The following is a 21,362-nucleotide window of genomic DNA, read 5'->3' as shown; positions in this document are numbered from 1 at the left end:
TGCAGTGGATTCACCGTCCTTTAACCTCCGTTCCTGTTTACATCACCTCGTAGCCATCTGAAGTGGTGTCGTCATGGCTCGAAAAGTCGACATATCAATGGGCTGGCTCTCGCTATCACGCATAAATGCACATCATCCCACCACTTCCTTCCGAGTGCCGCACGGGCCCTTCTCGCACTTGGTGGAACAGAAACAACAAAACAGCATTGATGGTGATGACAACTCCATCAGTCGCCGTCCCAGGAAAAGGAGTCGTCTTTTGGGTCGTCTGAACTTCTTGGGAGTCAGCAGCCCTGGAGGTGGCACGGGTGACACAGTTCCCTCGTCCCGACCAACAGGGCTGAGGTGGCCCACCATCGTCTGTATCCCGCTCGATTACCGAGTCTCTCGCCGCAAGAAAGGAGATAAATCGTGACACCTTATAAGATATACATGTGTGGTGAGATCTCGCCTGTCTGTTGTGCTCATGTGATCAAGAGCCAGTAAAGCGGTGCCCAAGTCTCGACTGATCTTCATACGAGTTGGAGATACATGTCAGAATAGTCAATGAGGCCCACTTTTAAGGATTTAATATCTTGGCAGTGGGGCCCGAGACACCAGGTTCGGCCTCGCTGGGCCACAGAACTGACACTTTTGACGACCCCTTATCTTATTTGACAATATATGGCTTCTTGTTGTGTGGTTATTTCGTCATTCCTTTGACCTGAGGAAATCCTCTCTTATGCCTCGGCCGAGGTTGTCCGTTGTCTGGTGGTAAAGCTCCATGCTTGGGGGCTATATGCAGGCCACAATATTTCCGGCGGAGTATCTCGCAAACATATCTGCAGTCAGGAAGGATACCCATTTGGTAATTGCCATGTCCATTTATCACCAGACAGAACTGGTAATGACGGAAACAAAAACAAGTTTGGTAGCCCAGGGGCGGTTTCTGTATGCAGGGCTAACATCGGCCTGACCGTTAAGATGCCCCTCACTTGATTCGTGAAGAGTCTTTCTGGTGTTAGTCGCTCCCTTGCAGAAGTGACGTAGAAGAAGAACATCAAAGGTGGTGTGTTAGATCTGGTAAGACACCTGTTGACGACGTGTCCATTCAACGTTGGCTTCTTGTCTGAGCCAACCTTGGCCAGCAACTTTGCATATTCAGAGCTGGTGCCATAGTGTGGACAACCTCATTATCACCGAGTGAGCATTCAGTGAAGCCACCAAATGTTTACATTGGGCAGATTATCTGTAATTTGGCGAATCTGTGCCGGCATTTCCTCAAGTGCGGGCAGGTATCACAAACTAAGCTGAACAGGCGTCACAGTCAGCCGCCCATTTGAAGCTGTGATCGTTGTGGGATTGGTTACCCTTGGGCCGGCCTTGTCTGCTGTGGCTATGCTCAAGGGAGTCAGCTGAAATCTGCCTGAAACTTCTCGACAGCAAGCAGCTGACTTCTCTTTCTCTCAATCCACGGTAGGTGAGTAAATGGAACCGTTTTGATCCGGGTTCCCTCACAGTAAAGACTTGTACCACTTTTAACTCATCTCAACCACTTCGACTCAAGATGCTATCTCGGCGATATGGCAACTTCAACTTCTTGATGAGACCACTTGCTCCCGCTCGAAGTAGGTCTCAGTCTCCCATCCCATCCCTATACTGTCGCCAGTCTTCATGTCCAGCCTAACAGCATGAATCGACCCCCCTAACCCAAAATGCCAAACCGACCTACGAGAGATTGTTCAACACTTTGACTTGACAACAAAAGCAATCACTGCGTCTGCCCCACCTGTAGCAGCGAACCTTTCCAGTTACTCTGTGCTCGAATCATCCCATATGCAAAGGGTCACGTACTGCTTGAGCAACTACACCGACTGCGTCCAACACTGGCAATATGTCTTTGACGATCGGACCGCTCGGCTCTCGCCAAAGAGTACTGTTCTGATATTCCCGTGGTGAAGGTGAAGGAGATCAGAACGAATCAACGCGACGCAAGAGCATTGTACGACGGCATCAAGGGCCACATGCCACAGACAAAATTTGGCCAAATGGTTTGAAGTGGAAGAGGCCATCTTGAAGCGGTTTCAGGCTCTTGATGACTCCTCTGAGGTTTGGACCGAGTGGAAGCCTGCTTTTGGGTATATTAGTCGAGAAGCTGCCCATTTGAGGGCGTTGGGTGTAAGGACTGAGCACCTACAGTCGATTTCTTCATGGATTGATTGGTGCTGACATGAAGAGCCTTAGCCGGGCGATACTCCTCAGAGGAACCGACCCATTGGACCGCGAATCCCTCACCTCAACGCCATCGTCCCCATCGCAACGCTAGTAGCTGCGCTCACGCTCATTCCATCATGGCACCACAGACTCGCCGGACACGGCTCAACCGAGGATCCCAACTTCTGGGTTGCGATCCAGAGCTCCATCATGTTGCGGCTTGGTCTGTTCACAGCCTTGTTGCCCGTCTACAACCGGTAGGTACGTGGAGCGGCGTGGCACTGGTCGATAATATTCACCATTATCGGAGCTCTCAGCGCAGGTGCCGCGCCATCCTGGCATATCCATCTCTCCCTACGTACTGGAGTGGACTGTTCTCTTTTATCGGGGCAGCAGCCCAGGCGTATCTGGCGCTGCAGCTTTGTTTGCTTGCTACTTCGCGTAGCGGGCGTGAGAAGATGGGGTGAGAAGAGGTTGTATGTCCGGGCTCAGGTACCTACCGCTGGTGTCAAAAGCTGGGAGAGGATAACGAGCAAATCTAGGGTGCTGACTTTCTCGGAGTGACCCATTGTTTCAAGGCACCAACTTGTACCTATGGTTGAAAATGTTTCGTGGGTTGGGGGACCTGAGAGCACATCAGACCTCGGTCATGTGCTCGGCGTTCACATAGTACCTACCTTACTTGAGGCGAAACGTTATCCCTCAGCTAAGAGCTGTTCTGATTAGCTGATATAATGCCCTAACGTTAGTTATTTTTTGAAATTGTGGCTTGTTATAGTGGGAATTTGCCCCTGATGTGCAATCGGCGAGTTTGAAGAGATGATTGGGGCGGTTCTGTGGACAAAGCTGAGATAGTAAATTATTTGGTGCTGGGTACCTAGCAAGGTACCTATCTCGCACGACCGTGACACTGGTGGCTATTAGGTGTTGGTAGTATGTTGGTGTTACCATGCAACTCTATGAAATTGTTGCTGGGGGGCAGTGTGAGTTGTACAAGAATTTAGGCGCGAGCAGCTTGGGTACGTGGTAGGTTATGAATTGTTGATGCCAGTCAGAATTATCCAAGCGCTGTGATGTGAATCGTGGGCTTGGACATTGAAGGATCAGCCATAGGATTATGTCTGCTGTGCGGCTGATTTGTAGCATATGGCCTTCTGGTCTGTTGGTTGGTTGTGAGCCTTTAAACCAATGATTTGGGGGGGGGGGGGGGCAACATCTTTGTATACCTCAGTATCCCTCTGAGGTCTCCAAGACAAGATATCAACTAGGTATCGAGGAGTGGTTGATTTTGGCAACGCGGCTTGCCTCAAGCCATATTAGAACCGCCCGGGAAATCGGCACCAATTCTACTTTTAGGACATAACAACCCGTCATGCTCGAGATTGCTATTTCCTTTGTTTAGATTGAAACTCCCGTCGTTTTGAGTGTTTGCCCCTGAAGTCGCCCGATTTCCAGGACAGTAAGTCTCTGTAAAGCACATCACCGGGTGTCCAGGAACAAAATAGCATCCTGTATGCCCTTCCCCTCAGCTCACCCGCCATGGGATTCTCACCTCTGTTGCATCCCGGCGAATCGGGATTGTTTGGGGATATTGGCAGTTATATGACAGAGGTTGAAGGGATGACGAACATGGCTGTGTGTAAGGCGGGCTGTTGGAGAAGACAGAATGCAGGCTGTCAAATGAACTATAAGCCACGCGCTACATGGGTTTTGGAGAGCAACGGAGAGCACTTAACCGCTGCTGTCAGTAATTGCCCAGCGATCCCTTGTGATGATGTCGCGGAGACGCCCATCCGGCAGATGTCGTTCGCGTGGCTTTCGCCGCATTTTACCACCAATTGGGAGCGGCCGTAGATTTTCTGGGGAGCGTCATTCGCGCGCATCTTGCAGTTGGCACGGGGTTCTGGGGTCCACGGCCAACAGGGATCAATATTGTCTTGAATATGGCAAAAAGGAGTCGAAGCCGCACCTGGGCCCTTTAACCGTTCCGTTCAGCAACGCGGCTAAAGATGGGAGTTGGGAGGAGCAGAAATGCCCGACCGAGATCGTGTTGCACTGCGTCGTGGGGCCCCGCAAAATGGCATTCGGGGCTTTTTTGCTCCTGTGCGGAAGGAGAATCCTGGTTGCATGGAAGGGGAAGGCGTGGGTGAAGATCGGGGAGCATCGCCTGTGATCTTCAGGTACGTCTTGGACTGATGGAGCATGGTTGGCCGAGAACGATATCATGTAGTCGACAGAAGATACGTCGAATCGGAACAGAGGGACCCAAGGGTGGAGATGCGTGGGTAATCCCGAGCAGCCATCATGGAATCTGAGACTAGGTATATAGGAGGCTGGCCCTTCCAACCTAACCGCTTCTTTTTCAACTACCCAGTCATCCCAGCCGAGTCTCACCCACCGTCAAAGATGAAGGCCAGTCTTATGCTTCTGTTGGCACCGTTGGTGTCAGCGGCTCCCACCGTCGAGCACCGTCAGGCTTCCCAGAGCATCGACGCGCTCTTCAAGGCCAAGGGCAAGGAGTTCTATGGCACTGCCACCGATCAGGGCCGTCTTCAGGCTGGCCGGAACGCCGCCATTATCGAGGCCAACTTCGGTCAGGTCACTCCCGAGAACAGCATGAAGTGGGAGAGTCTCAACCCCCGCCAGGGCCAGTACAACTGGGGCCAGGCTGACTACCTCGTCAACTGGGCCACCGAGCGCAACAAGACCATCCGTGGCCACACCTTTGTCTGGCACTCTCAGCTCGCCGGCTGGGTCAACCAGATCAACAACCGTGACCAGCTCACGCGTGTGATCCAGGAGCACATCCGCACCGTCGGTGGCCGCTACAAGGGCAAGATCTACCACTGGGTATGTCATGTGTTGTGATCATGTTGTGAACAAGGAAACTGGAGAGCTGACACAACTCGATAGGATGTGATCAACGAGATGTTCAACGAGGATGGCTCGCTCCGCAACAGCGTCTTCTCTCGTGTCCTCGGCGAGAGCTTCGTTAAGATTGCCTTCGACGCCGCTCGCGAGACCGACCCCTCGGCCAAGCTCTACATCAACGACTACAACCTCGACCAGCCCAACTACGCCAAGGTCACCCGCGGCATGGTTGCCAACGTCAACAAGTGGCTGTCTCAGGGTATCCCCATCGACGGTATCGGTACTCAGGGCCATCTTCAGTCCGGCCAGGGCAATGGTCTTGCCCAGACCATCAAGGTTCTCGCTGCCACCAGCGTCAAGGAGGTCGCCGTTACCGAGCTCGACATCCAGAACAACAACAGCAACGACTACGTCGCCGTGACCCGTGGCTGCTTGGAGGAGCCCAAGTGCCGTTCCATTACCGTCTGGGGTGTCCGTGACCAGGATTCGTGGCGCCCTCAGGGCAACCCTCTCCTGTTCGACAGCAACTACAACGCCAAGGCCAACTACAACGCCATTGTGCAGTTCCTGTCGCAGTAAATGGATGAGAGGAAGGGAAAGGGCGAGGTAGAATGAGAACTACTGGGTTGTAAAGTAAGCTCAACATCAGGTACCGGCACAATGTAAATACGCACCCTACGATACCGAGGTATCTTCAAGAGACTTGAATGCTTCCACAGTTCTCATTCTCTACTGCAAGGTATTGAGTCCTCGGAAATCGGCACGGACTGTGATCCTAGATAGGAGACCTACAGCTGACAAAGAAAAGCGGAAGTGAGTACTAGCATAAATTCTTGATCGAAAACCAGTATCACTATCCGCGATCAGGGGTCATGTTGTGATATGACTGCAGGGTAAGCTCTGCCCAATCGCGACTCTTCGGGGCCATATCAGATGCATCACGATTCTCGGCGGTCAGCGTACTACACGGATGGACCAGTGGTATGGATGTAAAAGTGGCGTAACATGAGAGTGACACCAAAATCTGACATGCGGAGTTAAGGCAGCAGTTTAAGCTCTCGCCCCACAATTAACCAATCAGAAGCGTCCATTTCTCAGCTGGTGCTTACCTAACATGCTTGCTGGCCTTAGCGTGACTGCCCGACGAGATGAGACCAGCGACTTCAGTGGGCCTCGATGAAACGAAGCAGCGAATCCCTTCTTTTGATCTCTCTGACTTGCAAATCTTCAAGCCACACGCAATGATGCCCACTACCCCGATACGACCCCGCGCCCTTCTGCTTCATCCCTATCGCACCGTAAACATGGGGCCACGCAGGAGCCAGGGACAGATGGGGCTTGGGAGACTTAAATCTGACGACCATCTTCCAGTAGCTATAATCATGCCCACTCCTCCAAACCACGTCGTCAGATCAGTATCCTCCGTCAGGAACCTCGAAGCCCGTCACACCCATCCCTTCGACGTGTGGAATCAACGAGACTCCTCAAATCTCCGACGGTGATTTGGCAGCTGCATGTCAGGAAGTAAGTCGATCACACATCTTCGGCATTCCAGGTATCACAACTAACTGCTTTCCTGGTTAAGTTCTTCAGACCTCACCCTGACCTGATCAGTCTCTGCTTCCAGCTCGTCGATACCCGTCCCCAACTCCACCACTCTCTCACTCTCTCCCGCTTTCTTCGGTCACCCACGTTGTGGACAATACAATTGGCACCGCAAAAGTAAGTAAACGCACACCATATTTTGAACCACACGTCAAATATAGTCAATAGGCCTATTGGCTATCTTTTGAGGCCTATTTTCTTTTTAAATAGGTGTAAGCTGACGATCATTAGGGTGTCATCATGGGTTCGCCACCCCATCGCAGTCTCTACGATGAGGCTTTTGACCGGTTCAAAAAGTCGAAGCACGAGCGTTATACCGATCCAAAAGAGGTGGCCGTCCTCAATGAGTTCCTGCGTGAATATGCCGGACCAGAAGACGCCAAGGAAGCCGCCCAGCAGTTGCAGGCAGCTACTGGCAAGAAGTATGGCAACAAGAAGCTGGCCGATGTGGAAATTCCAGAATCGTGGATCACCAACATCATGGAGAACATCGACAACTTCATCACGGCCGGAGACTACCTGACGGAAGGGGCTCCAGAAAGCGTCGGGCTGGCCTGGTACGCCGTCAAGCTAACCCTGACAGCCATCCACAGCAACTACGAGCTTTACAAGTTTTTTGGCACGGCCCTCAGCGATATCAGTGAGATTATGATCATCGTTCGCCATTACGACCGACTCTACGATGAACGCGGCAAAAAGCCCGACTGGAAGCCCAGTCCGCTGGTGGAGAAGCTGTTCCAGGATGTGACGGAAACCTACGTGGCCGTCCTCGACTTTTCGTTTGCTGTGAAGCGTCATATCACGGCTGGGTCGTTTGCTCGGCTCAAGCATGGCCTCAAGGACTTTTTCGGGTCTAACAGGGTAGGTTTGACCAGCGCCAAGGACTGTGTTATAGATACGGCCACTAACCTATCCATAGACCAAATTCGAGGAAAAGCGCGAGACAATTGCTATCCTCAAAAAGAAAATCCTCGAGGGCAGCCAGGGTGCCTTCCAAGACAAGACTCTTACCCAGCTCCAGGGTGTGTCGTCAGTTGTGGCCGATATTGCCAGCTCTATCAAGCAGTTCGAGACCTTCCACCACAAGATTGACATGATTACCCAGAGAATGGACGAGCTGGCCAGCAATACCAAGCGCAAGTCTCCGTGGGACTTTGCCCTGGAAGACTACAAGGCATACCAGGAAGCGCTGCAACCGCTAGAAGGGTGTCGGAGAGTTTTGGGTGACACTATTGATGCGCTTGTTGCGATGCCTGAAGGCACTTGCAGCTGGGTCTTCGAGGAGCCGGACTATGAGACGTGGGAGCAGTCGGACGAGTGTGAGATGTTGTGCATTACGGGCGAAGAAGGAACTGGAAAATCCTATGTCATGGCGTCCATTGTCAGACAGTTCCTCCCAGGCCAGGGTGATGATGACGAGGACGAGGAGGATGCATGGAACCCGGATACCGCCTACCTTTACGTCACCTGCAATCCTGATGCCAAGGAAGGCAAAGATCAAGTCATTACAGCCGAGACGGTTCTGCACACACTGCTTTCTCAGCTCTATGAGTTGGCCCTGGAGACAAAGAACGCGAGTCTCCTGGAGAGCTGCACTGCGGTGTTCAAGGCCGCAAAAGCAAACTTGCAAAATGCCCAGCCCCACGAGAGAGAGCGCATGTCCGAGTTTCCGCAGTTCGTTGGAGGGTTTTGCAAGCTGGTCCGTCTTTTGCAAAGAGATGTGGTCGTGGTGGTTGATGGAATCAGCAAGTCGACCCTCGAGGGTCAACACCAGCGAACGCTCCTTCGGGAACTTCGTTCTCTTCGGGGCCAAGTCGACGAATTGGTCAAGAATCACATTCTCATTCTTGTTGGGTGCAGCTCTCCCACAACGTTTCAGAACGACTATCAGCATGACGAGGAGTTTCCCAACCAGTTGATCATTGATGTTGGCGAAGGCAATGGGAAAGATCTTCGGGCGTTCCTGGCGGATGAACTCGACAACATCCCAGGCCTCACCTCCAAGGAACGCGAGGAGGCTACGGTTGCTATCCTGGACAAGGCCCAGTCCAAGTTCTCGTATCTTGTCAAGACTGCCATCCCGTTTATGAAGGAACCGTTCCAGCGACCGCTCTCCAAACGGCTTTTGGAGCTCCCGGGTGGTCTGGGGGATGTGTATTCCAAGGCCCTACGCAACCTAAAGCCCAACTACGTCGGTCTTCTCAAGACTGCCCTCACGTGGGTTGTGCTCGCCAAAGACAACCAAATCTCAGCACGAGAAGTCATGGACGACTTTCAGGGTACTTACACCAGCCCCGTGGTTGATGTCTCCAGCGACAACACAGAGGATGACCTCGCCTTTGAGCACATTTCAAGTCTGGAAAGGGAACAGCTCCTGCAGGCAGTGGAAGGCATTCTGAAACTCAGCTCTGTCGAGGGCAGGTTCATGGTTCATGCGCCCATCGGAGAGCTTGACGATATCGAGGGTTTCTTTTGCAGCTCTAGCGGGGCGACTGCTGAAGCGGATAACGAACTGGAAGCCGCCGAACTCTGCGCAAAGTGCAAAACGAGTGATGCCATGCACAAGGCTCTGAAGATCGACGCTCGCGAAGGGCATTTGCAGCTGGCTCTGGCTTGTCTGCGACATCTCAACCACCCTCTGTTCCAGAAACGCGCTGGCTTGTCAAGCATTCCGGAGTCCAAGGTTCCAGATTTTCAAATGGAGGCTCTGCCCCCACAACATATGCTGACTGAGAAAATGGTGCTGCCGTTGGAGAATTCCGATGACGAGGAAGATGTTGTTGATCCCAGTCTCTTCGATCGTGAGCATTTCAACTCCTGGGAAGATGAAGAAGACAGCGACTCATCTTCTGAGACGGAACCTACGCACCACTCGAGATACGAGCTTCTCAACTGGGCATACCATGTTCGCAAGGCTGAGGAGCTGTTTTCACCGGAGGAGAGGGCTGACAGCAGCCTGTGGTCCCAGCTGATGACAGAACTCGACGCCTTTTCGTCCAAAACTGATCTCTTTTTTGCTTGGCAAACGAGCCAGCCTACCTCGAATCCGCCAGAGGAACGCAAGTACACTCTTGCCAGCGGCTCCCACAAGCCGCTGCATGTTGCTGCCTATCTTGGGCTGACAAGCTGGGCCGAGCGTCTACTTGAGGCTGGTGCCGATGTCAACGAAGTCTGCAATGGTTTCACCCCAGTCCAGGTGGCAGCTTCAGTTGGGAATAGGTTGGAGATGATGAAACTTCTGCTCGAGAAGGGCGCAGACCCAAATTCGAAATCCAAATGGGGGTTCAACGCTTTTCACTACTGGATCAGAAATGACCAGCAGCTTGAGGGCGTCCAGTTGTTGCTTCAACATGGCGCTGATGCTCGCATCAGGAACGAACCCTACGGCTGGACACCGCTACATCTGTTTGCCCAAGAGGGAACAGACCCAGCAGTGTTGGCTGCCCTGTTGGAGCATGGCGCAGAGATTGACGCCCCTGAAGGAGTGCTAAAACTCACCGCGTTCCACATTCTGCTTGCTTTCAGGACTGCAGCACCCGAAGATCTTTTGCTTGCCTTCATTAGACACAAGGCTGACATCAACGCCGAGAACCTTACCTCGGCCCGTCCTCTGCAGATGCTCGCAACGCAGGGCCAGGTTAAGAACATGGAGATTCTTCTACGTGAGGGTGTTGTCGAGATCGATGACACGGATATTCAAGGGACAACTGCTTTGCAAGAAGCCATTGCCAGCTTGCATATTGATGCCGCCCGCTTACTGCTTGAGCATGGTGCTGATCCCGAATTTACCGACACGCTCAAGAGGACTTCTTTGCATCTGGCGTGCCGAAGAGGAGCAACAGATATTGCCAAACTGCTTGTTGAGCACGGCTGTGACGTGAACATCGTCGACGTCCATGGCTGGACGCCTTTTTTCATTGCCCTTCTGGGGAAACTAGAAGGGAGCCACAAGACTGCGTCCCTGATTCTCGACGCGCTTGTGCAGCGTGACATTCCCCTTGCGGACATCAACAAGGCTGGACGTAGCGGCAGAACTGCCCTTCGACAAGCGGCCTCTCGCGGGTTTGATGACATTGTGTCAAAGATGATTCAGGTATCCATTGAGCGCGACGACGCTGCCGCTCTTGCCATCGACGTCAAGGACGAAAAGAAGGGAATGACGGCTCTGCACCGTGCTGCCCTGGGAGGCCACGTCGAGTGCGTCCGCTTGCTGTTGGAGGCAAAAGCGGACGCCTGTATCAAGGACACCTCCTCTCGAACTGCTCTCGTGTTGGCTTACGAACAGTGGGCAGTAGTCCACACTCCCGCCTTCGAGGACACGATCGCCCTCCTCATCTCGGCCGATCCCACCGCAGCGATTCAAGACTCCTCCTTGATCGCGACCTGTGCCGCCAACGGAAGCGTCAAGCTCCTCAAGCAACTCTGGTCCCTCAACGCAGACTTTAGCCGCCCAGACCAATTCGGCTGGCGGCCCATCGAGCTGGTGCGCAACTCGGGAAGCGAGGAAGCGGAAGAGTTTCTCCAGGAGCAGAACACCTGGGTGAAGAACCTGCCATCTCGGTGGTCGACCTCTTTACCTGGCGCCACTGCCATCGGCGCCAAGAGCGTAGGAGAGGATGGTATTACGATACGACACCTCTCCGCGAAGGAGGTGTCGGTTTCGGCCGACAAGCCCCTTCCTCCGGGGTTGGATCGTTACTATTACGAGATCAACATCAAGGACACTCCTTCTCTCCCAGAGTCGGAGACTCTGCTTTGGCACAAGGCTAGGCCACCGAAGCCAATGGTGGCACTTGGATTCAGTTCTGTCGGGGCGGCGGGTGTGAAGTTCCCTGGTGAGACCGTCATGGAGAGTGACGTCAACCCGAACGCCAAGTCGTGGGCTTACAACTCGCGTGCTGGCGAGATTTATGCTTCTGATGGGTCGGGGACGAATTTTATTGGGATGGCTTATGGGGAGGTGGGTGATGTGATTGGCGTTGGGGTTGATTTGGCCCAGAGGGAGATGTGGGCTACGAAGAACGGGGTCAAAGTGGGTGTGTATGATGATGAGGATGGAGACGTGTCGGGGAGGTTGTTTCCTATTGTTGGGTTTGGGGGGTTTGTGCAGTTTGAGGTTAATTTTGGAGGGCCTGGGAGGGAGTTTGTTTGGAAGGGCGAGCAGCAGCAGCAGGAGGAGGAGGAGGAGGGCAGTCAAGGGGATGATGAGGGAGAAGATGGGGTCGATGGGGGTGACGATGACGAGAAAGAGGAAGAGTAGGGGAGTTTTGATATTCTCCAGCGTCCACATGGACACTAACAATGCACACGTGCCCAACAATTATTTACAATGAATTTAATTTGGCCGTCGACATGCGCAACATACCTAGTCCACAAAAAATGTAATTCAGGGGGTCAACCTGGGCAGCAAAACATCATCCCAGACTTGCCTTGTGAGGAGGCATGCGTGCTTTGGACGAGTTGGGAATCGAACCCAAGACCTTTCGCATGCAAAGCGAACGCGCTACCAATTGCGCCACACGCCCTAAGAGATGATGCCGGTTACGTCGGCGTCAGCATTTCTAAGGTTGACTTGGTGCAGCCACAATGCAAACAGTCGACTTGGTGAGGTTTTGAACTGAAGCTTTGTTGACTCCACACGATATAAAGTGACAGTCAGGGAGGCCCCTGAGAGGACAAAGGCATGGTTCTTGGGTTGTGGTGATGTGGGCCTGGGATAGGAGGATGGTTCAGTGCTTTGTGTAGATATTGAAATGAAATGGAGGTCTCTGGCTGTTATTTGGGTCTGAGGGGAATGATTTCGGCAAGTGCAGAATTGGGGAGTGAGTTGATTGCCTGACGTGTCGTTGGTGTTGCAATGCTCCTCTCTGACTGCGTGCCTGTGGGCAGCAAAATGTCGTGGTGATGGCGGGAATAATTATGACATCATTGTGCATGGTTATTCGGCAGTTGTTTGAGCAAACAGTACTGTTATGGCTCTGACGAAATGTGCATACTCAGACTAACAGATCTGCTAGCTAGGTTCTCAGTTGTTCTCTTCAGAGCGACACCAGGGAGAAACATATTCCAAAAAAAAACAGTAGGATGCTGCATATTCTTGCTTCTCTTATTCCCATATCTCAAACTTGGCATCTCCATCAGTCTGCAGTGCCCAACCATGTGAGATCGCCCAGCGCCCCCCCTCCCCGCCCCGCCCACCAATACCCCTGAAACACACCCGAAGCCATTCCCAATCCATACAGCCTCACCACACTTCATGTACAATTACATCATCACCTCAACCGCCACATAATCCTGATTGACAGCCACGCAGTAAACATGGTAGAAAATTCAGCGTCTAGGATCAGCACTGTCATCCCTTCCTCCTTTTCATCCATCTCTCTCTCTGTGTTCTCTCCATTATCACCAACAGGACCATCATCGCAACCAAAACAACCCCCCAAAAATGGCCCCAATACTATTCACCCACCTCCCAACGCTCACAACAAACCTCCTCTCACCTCGCCAAGACAACAACCCCCCAACAGTAACAATAATCACCGGCACCAACGATGACCCTCCCGTGACCGCAGACCCAGATGAAACCACCACCCTCACCGGCGGGGCCATCGCCGGGATCGTAATCGGCTCAATCGTCGGTTTGCTTCTTCTCATCTGGATTATTAGGTCGTGCACCAACTTGGGGGCTCCCCCGAACAAGCCTGCGGTGCCGGGGAAGCCGTGGTATGGGGGTGTGAGGGAGGAATATCCGCCACGACATACGTCCAGGAGCAGGTCGAGGCATTCACACAGGGGACATTCAAGGACGAGGACGGTTAGCAGGGAAAGAAGGGTGGGCATGACGGAGGTGGAGCCGGTTTATGTTAGGAGGGAGGGGTCGAGGAGTATGGAGTCGGGGTGTGGACGGGGGGTATGCGGTTTATGGGAGGGAGGAGGTTAGGGGGGCGGGGGGGAGAAGGAGTAGGAGTCGAGGGTATTAAAGGGAGATGAGGGAAGAGGGGGGCGGGTTGGTTTGGACAGCATGTGGTGAGGGGGAAACCAGGGGCTTGGTGTTTTCGCTTTGGGGGATTGACTGGGAATGATGACGAAGCTCGATATGTAATGGAATATACATGGTGGATGATGATCGTGAGATTATACGGGCTGGAGTTTGGGTGTCAAGTGTTGTTTTGGTGGTTTTTCTTTGACTTGCTGGGATGATGACATTATACCTACTTACTAGTACCATCAACATGAAAGAAGCTATGAACAGCGTTGCATTCAAGTTGCGCATATATTCCTCGTATTCTCATGAACGTGAGCAAGAAAAGACAAGCCCTCAATGTCTCTCACCTGTGAATACCTATAAGGTTCCTACCTACGCAAGCCACACCACCACCAGGCCGAAAGAGGCGCCATGCCGGTGACCCTGAATCTATATCTACCCCTCAATTTCACAAAACCCATATTTCCACGGCAGCCACTCGCACGTTTCTCTTTTCACTTTGCCGCTCTCATCTTCGTTCTGGAACCGACATACGTACCTACCTCGATCAACACTCGCTCGTACATACCTGACTTTCGCGATGGGTGACTCGATGGATGATTGGAGGTACGATGACTTCCCGCCTGTTTGATCTTGGTACTCGCCAACTTGGAACTTCGCAACTGGACAGAAAGCAACGTGCAAAGGAAACTTTCCAAGCGGTCTTGCACACCCGGGGGTAATGATGCACGATACCTTCTTGTACGCCGATCTCTTATCCTAACATCGTACTGCAGTCATGAAGTCGGAACCGATTACGCTTCAACGGTGGTACTTGCCGTCTATGGGGTTGGAATGCTTTTCATGGGCATTAGAACGGCGATAGACCGTCTCTGCCCTGCATGGTGGTCGATCAACGATATATGCTCGAGGGCGTTGTTCTTTTTTGGCTGGCTCCTCTTTGTCATCCTGTGGCCAACCTATCTCTTGAGGACAGCTGGGTCAGCGTGATGAGGTTGAGCTCCCGCCATATCCTGGGCATGTTTAGGTAGTCGGAGAAAGACTGGAGGTAGTGGTGGTGATTGAAGGACATGGACATGAGGTAGCTATGGCTTCAAGCCTCAACCCAACTGGAAAAAGCTTTTCTGTGCGCGAGTATCAAGCCCCCAAAAATGTGAGTGTACCAACTTTAAACACACTTCAGCCACCCGCTGCCTGGTATGGTGGGTACCTACTTAGATAATCCAGTCTCCTCAGAGTAATTACCTTCCTTTCCTTCATACCACATCAAAATCGCTACCGTTGCTCAGCCCAGTCTCAGGATCAAGGACCATAACTTCTACGACTTCAGGAGAAAGTCTCGCTCCACACTTAGGAGTCCAGCGACAGAGAAACAAGATGATTTTGCAGAGCAGAGAGTATGTGTCAGAGCCGAAAGTTCTTCCTGCCTTCAAGAGCGCTAACTCCCACAGCTGGCTAGGAGAGGGCAGAAACAGGGAAGTCGCATCGACGTTCCTGGTCGTCGGGTGTCACTTTTACGCGCCGATTTCTCTTTTTAACATTGGTTTCGTCTACAGAGAAATAAGTCGAATGTACCCACGGCTGGTTAAGGATGGGTGCGAACAACTTCTTGTCATCACTGTATCCTTCTTCCTGGCTCTCTTTTGGCCGTTGTGGCTTGTTTTCTGCGGTATTGCTAGCATTCTACAATGTTTTTGCATAGACACAGAGTCATGCTGCGGGTGTTCGTGGGAGAGGAAAAGGCAAGAATTCGCCAAAACCAGTTACATCACCAGGCCGGCGAGCGGGCCGACAGTTGGATGATGTGGAAAGACAGGCTGGCACCACCGACACCAACACCAACATCAACACCAGCGCCAACCCAAACACCGTTGTCAACCAGCAGCCTAAGCTTTATGATGACATTGAACTGCCACCATATCCTGGGCCGCCTCCAGTTGCCTATCGGTTAGGAGGTGGACTCGGCAGAAAAAGGGAGACGGATGGGTACCGGTAGCCAGCGACTGGAGAGTGATGAAGGGCGTCGATGGTGTTCAAGCGAGGCTTCAGGGATGCTAGGAACTTTGAATTATTTTGTCATACATGTTTCTCAGCTACGATGTTGATAGTTCCGGAAAAGAAACAATTACAGGGACCGTTGTGCGGCCCAAAATACTCTACCCTCTTTACATCGCAACCTCAACCCCAGGAGACGTGACCTCCAACCCTTGTTGCCACCAATCACTTTCCTTCTGCTCTTCCTCCTGCTTCCCAGCAAGAAAACCCCTCCTCATCTCAGCCGTAACCGCATCCTCCACCCCAGCATTAGGATCAAACCCCCTCTCATCAGAATGATACCTCGGGCACCTCAAACTCCAAACCACATTCCCACTCACCTGATGCTTCAACCCCCTAAAATACCTCTCCCACACATCCTTCTCACTCCGATCCCCCTCACATCCCCTCAGAAACTCTTCTGACCGTCTCAAAAACTCCTTCGCATACCCATTACACGCCTCCCTCACCATCCCCTTCGCAACCTCCACCGCCACCCCATACCAATTCATACATAACCACACCGCGTTGACCAACCTACTCTCCTCTTTATTCCTCTTCTCCCCACAGCAAAACTCAGCATACTCCCTATCAAAGCTAAAATAATCATTCGCCAGCGCCAAACTAGCAAAACACGGCCGTGTAACCTCATCAAGTTTGGCTTTATCATGCTTAGGCAGGATAAGCCCCATACCAAAAAGCATTGTGGCTTCGACAAAGGTCGCACCGGTGTCGACGATGCGAAAGGTGAGGTACTCCTCGAGGTTGAAGAAGTGTTTTGATTTCTGCTTAAGGGTGGTGGCGAGCATGGCTTTCCAGGTTTGGATGATGCGTTCGGCGCAGGGTTTATCGGTGGAGAGGAGCTGCCTCATTGTTTTGGCTTGGAGGTGTTTGCGGCCGGATTCGATGTCGTTACGTCGGCCGAGGGTGAAGGCGTCGGGGTGGGGGGTCGTGGTGCCGTTGGGGTTTGTGGGCTGGGATAGGGGGGTTAGCATGGATGGGGAAGGGGTGCGTGGGGTGTGGGGTTTACAGCTGAGACTCCTTCTACGACGGTGTCGTGGAGGAAGGCGTCTAAACTTGTCAGGTTGATCAACAGGTGTGAGTGACAGTGAGAACGTACATTCGAGAAGATAAGAAACCAATCTCAACCGCTCCGGCTTGCACATTGGCAGAACCAGAGCACAGAAATGGCCGTCAGCAGGGTTGCAGCCGCCGTACTCACCAACAGGTCCGCAACCAATGTGCTTGATCCAGTCCTGTCTGGCTTCGTGGCCTCCCTTGTTGGCCTCGCTTTCTGCGTCGTGCCGTGCCAGGGAGTAGCCATGGCAGAAACCTGCCGCTTCGTTATGGGCATACTGCGAGAGAAGGAGAGTTTTGGCCATCGGTAGAGCATCTTGCTGGTGGAAGTAATCGTTGGGGGGCATGTTTGTTGTTGTTGAGATGGAGTGTTGGGAAGAGCTTTGGGTTGTCTGAAAACAAATGGAATGGAATGGTCTTTCTTGCTTTTGTAGAGATTGATGATGAGAGTGGGGATGTAATGAGAGTTCGGGCAAGGTAATTAGAGACGAGGTCCTCCCTTCTATGCTCGTTTTTCGTCGTCGTTGCGATTTTCTACATCAGTAATTCTGATATACATCATGACCTCACACTTCGTCATGCTTTCCAAAACATTTTGACGAGCAACAGAGCACTTCAAAGAGCCGTCCACAAAACCCCATCGACACCTAAGACAGCGACATCATTGACTTCGGCATCACAGGTTAAAGATTCTGAGTGCCGACCCTGGTGCCGATACCTTATCCAATGCGAAATCACACAATGCCAAGTCATGAAATTGTTCATGGCCCCTTTCAAGACACCATGATGCAACCCGACGCTCTGGTCAGCATTCGGATCATCGGCAAGGGGTAAGACATGATCTTCGCGTTAACCATCACAGCGGAGCTGGCTAACGATTCGAGTGAGTCGTTTATCCAAAAGACCCACTTCGACATCGAATAGGATTTCACGATAGGCCGTGATAGATCCTCGGGCTTTTGAGACATTGTTCTTGCGCGATGGAGCCATGCCGAAGGAATGAGTCTTGACGTAGCACGACTAGCGTGTCGAAATGCATCGGAACGGAGATTTTTCTCCGGGAGATGCAGAGTTATCGAATCAGTCCCGTCTGGAAAGGATTTCTCTCCGTGGAGACATTGTTGGTAATCTGCAGAATTCTTGCCATCAGTGTTGCGGATGATGATCACCAAGACTGCCCGTCGAGGGCATGACAGATGAGAGCAATCTGATAGACCTGGGACAGCCATCAGCCGCTACATGCCTACCTGGTATCTGAGCTATGTTAGATGACCGATTACATCCGGTACAAAAAGTAAGTTGGTAGGTATTTGTGTGCTTTGGACTACGTATTGCACGATTGCTGGAGGCCCTGAACAAGCTTCCTGTACCTCAGGTACCTCATCCGCCTAGGTATCAATGAAAATGGAAGCTACGGAAGCTATCAGTCAACGATTTTTCAAGTCGCCTTCTCCACTACTCGACCTATTTAATGCTAATACCATTGAGAACAAGCTTGATACAGCCTTGCAAACGCTCGCAGATGTGGTTGACCCAGAAGCTACCCCCCTATCGTAGCACCCAAGAACACAACCATCACCGCAGCGTAGGCTGATGTGGCTGAAAAGACTTCAACAGCCTTGTTTGAGAAGAACGACACGAAGATGGCAAAGATTAAAACTGCGCCCCCTGATATCTGAAGCATGTTTCGGGCATTGTCATAACCACTCTGGTTGGAGTTTTCCCCGTCGCTTGGATTCTCCGTTTCCCCCGACTTTTCGAAAGTCTGCATCATGACAAACATTGGAAAATAGATCAGAATTCCCCCAACAATTCCTGGCAAGAGCCTGTGGTAGATTGAACCCAAAAGTGTCGCTGTTCACCCTATACTCCAGCTCACTGCCTCGCTATATTTCCCTTGATCTTGCTCAACCAATGTGCCAGACTGGGAACTGACCGTGCGAAAGCGTTCTTGTTGATCCTTGAGTAGAGTGCGCAAAAGATCGGCGTCCGTCGAGGTGAAAGAGTGGATGCGTAACCAACCACTTGAAGCAGACCTAGTATCGATGGCCTCCTGGATAAATTGCATATATCTAACCGCTGTCACTGTACGGAAATATCAGTCTCTTGTCTTCCTCAAGTGAACTGACGAACCTACGATAATCATGCGCCCTACTGTCAGTGTACTTAGCATCTGGGTCTGCCCAATCTGGGCACTTCTCCGAGATGGAGTATCGATACCCAAGCGCCTCTGTGGCAAGCTTTATTCGAAGATGGCGAACCTTGGGAATGTAAAGCTCTCGAAGTTCCAATATCATGGCTGGACTCTTATATAGCCCAAACACTGGCATATCTCCATCCCTGCTGAACCTTGGCTCACGTTTGAACGAGAGGAGATCGGTTCTACAATCTCGGGCGGCGGCATCTTGACCCTTCTGTAACTCGTCGAGCACCGGTGCAGGGGTTCTTGAGAACTCAGACTCGGGCGGCATGTGCCCGAGCTCAATGTCAGGATTTTGATCGGTTGCGGGCGTTCCTTGGCCCATTGTGATAAAGCGTGCTAGAGACAGGTTAAGGATGCCACGCCTCGATCGGGATGATGGGACGGACAAAACCAAGTCAAGCAGCAAGTTAGCACTGTAAAAGCCGGTCATCGACCCCCTTGTATCACAAGCACTGCCCTCCAGACTTGAGAAATGCCCCGCATTGGCATCAACCATCCAGGTGGAACTATACTATTACTACGCCCAGTTAGGAGCTCTTGTTACGCGCTGTGGCTTTTGATCTTTGAGCCCAATCTAATTGCTAGGTACCCAATTCCCATCAGGCCGATCGTCGTGTTTATTCTCTACCTACCTTAGCTCACAAAACGACGCCCCACACCACAAAAACTATCACAGCCTGCTGCAGAGCTATCTCAATATGCAAATCAGAAGCTGCACACTGCTCCGAAGCTTTGCATATGTCAGTCGCAGGATCAGCATCAGAAGAGCCTAGCCTCCTGCACCTTCTGACAGATTACGCAGTGAATTGGATCTGTCGTTACGTCAGGGGCGTCAAAGCTACAGCTGAAGTCTCCGATAAGATATTCTGGAGAATGCTGATTGGGAGTGTCGTCCATTTCACCCGGCGTTTTTGGCGAGGTCTAGAAGCAATGATCTGCGATGGTCTTGTAGAAAAGAATGTGCGAACCGCTTCACCTCATCTTTGGAAACTTGCCGAATCTTCCCGCACTTGTCCTTCAGTCTTGGACTGCTAAGATTTGTCTTCAACACCACCCCCAATGACCTACGCCAAGCCCGAAACTGGCTTTATGAGACAGGATGAGCATCGACGGAAGTACCATCGCAGCCATTCTGACGGGCATTCTCGCCCTGGTAGGCGCCGTCACGACAGCATGGATGTCAGGATTGAACCAGCAACGTGTCGAGTCGCGAAAGAACCGAAAAGTACTTGCCCGATCATCAGCGCCTCTTCTCATCGCGTCTTGGGACTTGGCCAACTGGTTATACGACATTCTGGAAGACACGGCCTACAGCCCACGACGTTGCGCAGCGTACGGTAACGGCTGGCCCAGCCAATTTACATCCTACCTGTTTGGCCAATACTTTGCTGGCGTTCACATCATCCGGGAGACGACACAGTTCTTTGCTCATATGCAAGGTGGTCGAACGGAGCAACTGAAGAAGTTATTGTGGAAGATTCAGGATGAGTTCGTCTCGATGCACTATGAAGGACGGGAAAACCTCATGCTGCGTTGGGCTGAGAGGGATATTCTCGAGGTGCAGGAGTCCATGACTGTGGTGGATGGCGACGGAAGTCTCCGGACGATGCGTTGGGTCGAGTTTCAAAAAGACTACGCGGAGGGAAAGGGGTTGGAAAAGGTCTTCAAACACTATGAGAACGAGTTCCAAAGCATCATCTACCGCCGATTCAAGTACCTGTACTCGACCAACGAAGGATGGAAACGGCAGGGTAACCCCCAAGACAGACGCGAGGAAGAGGAAAAGGAGATCGTAAAAGAGCGGGCAGATGATCCAACGAATATTGTTGTTGTGATACCGGATCATCGGGCACGGCGTCTTCAGCACCTCCTCAGCGATCTTGTGGGGCTGCTGGATGAAGAGTCGGGTATGAGGTTCAATCGTCCCGTGCGGAGATGCGGTATGGTAGTCAGCAGAAAAGCACTGGCTTATGGAAGTGCGGATATATTTGAGAAAGATCCTGAACGGACTGACCACTATCGCATACCCTGCGACTGTCAGGACCCTGATTCCGGCTGCAACAAGACACTGAAAGATTTTAAACATCGTCAACTGAAGGATACCAGCGGGAAGGGCTTTGCGAGGAGGGAAACCTCTTACTGGGAGCCTCGGAATCAGCCTCCGGTATCTGATGTATCTGCCTTCCGGATGAGGGTTACAAGCCCCGGAGATAAGTGCTAGAATAAGACGAGGTTGATTTCATGGTCGTGCGAGAAACTGGAGAATATCAAGTTTGTATTTGAGGAACTTACATGTCTGCTAGTCTCTGCCTTTCTCCATGTATTGCCCCTCTACCCAAAAACTGTGGTTGTCTATCGATATTGTCTTGGGGACAAATCTCAAGCCCCCAGCGC

At 52.0% G+C, this 21,362-nt stretch overlaps 5 protein-coding genes across 5 annotated transcripts, besides 1 other annotated feature; 4 read left to right on the top strand and 1 right to left on the bottom strand.

Moving 5' to 3' along the window:
* Positions 1-4,497: 4,497 nt before the first annotated feature.
* Positions 4,498-5,643, top strand: PODANS_4_2050 (uncharacterized protein; the record flags this gene model as incomplete). The annotated part of the gene is made up of 2 exons (XM_001903794.1): positions 4,498-5,043; positions 5,122-5,643. 2 exons carry the CDS (start codon positions 4,498-4,500, stop codon positions 5,641-5,643), a joined length of 1,068 nt encoding a protein of 355 aa, XP_001903829.1.
* Positions 5,644-6,909: 1,266 nt separating this feature from the next.
* PODANS_4_2040 (uncharacterized protein) lies at positions 6,910-11,929 on the top strand (the record flags this gene model as incomplete). The annotated part of the gene is made up of 2 exons (XM_001903793.1): positions 6,910-7,530; positions 7,607-11,929. 2 exons carry the CDS (start codon positions 6,910-6,912, stop codon positions 11,927-11,929), a joined length of 4,944 nt encoding a protein of 1,647 aa, XP_001903828.1.
* A 192-nt stretch (positions 11,930-12,121) lies between these two features.
* Positions 12,122-12,194, bottom strand: a tRNA (tRNA-Ala).
* A 920-nt stretch (positions 12,195-13,114) lies between these two features.
* On the top strand, positions 13,115-13,609 carry PODANS_4_2035 (uncharacterized protein; the record flags this gene model as incomplete). The annotated part of the gene is made up of 1 exon (XM_001903792.1): positions 13,115-13,609. The coding sequence occupies one exon, from the start codon at positions 13,115-13,117 to the stop codon at positions 13,607-13,609; it is 495 nt and encodes a 164-aa protein (XP_001903827.1).
* A 2,210-nt stretch (positions 13,610-15,819) lies between these two features.
* PODANS_4_2030 (uncharacterized protein) lies at positions 15,820-17,112 on the bottom strand (the record flags this gene model as incomplete). The annotated part of the gene is made up of 1 exon (XM_001903791.1): positions 15,820-17,112. The coding sequence occupies one exon, from the start codon at positions 17,110-17,112 to the stop codon at positions 15,820-15,822; it is 1,293 nt and encodes a 430-aa protein (XP_001903826.1).
* Positions 17,113-20,574: 3,462 nt separating this feature from the next.
* On the top strand, positions 20,575-21,189 carry PODANS_4_2020 (uncharacterized protein; the record flags this gene model as incomplete). The annotated part of the gene is made up of 1 exon (XM_001903790.1): positions 20,575-21,189. The coding sequence occupies one exon, from the start codon at positions 20,575-20,577 to the stop codon at positions 21,187-21,189; it is 615 nt and encodes a 204-aa protein (XP_001903825.1).
* Between the last annotated feature and the right edge of the window lie 173 nt (positions 21,190-21,362).

The sequence above is a fragment of the Podospora anserina genome, chromosome 4 (assembly GCF_000226545.1).
Source record: "Podospora anserina S mat+ genomic DNA chromosome 4, supercontig 1".
Classification (NCBI taxonomy): Eukaryota; Fungi; Ascomycota; class Sordariomycetes; order Sordariales; family Podosporaceae; genus Podospora; species Podospora anserina.
The sequence above is the reverse complement of the archived record's forward strand: the minus strand, read 5'-3'. Positions and strand labels throughout refer to the sequence as shown.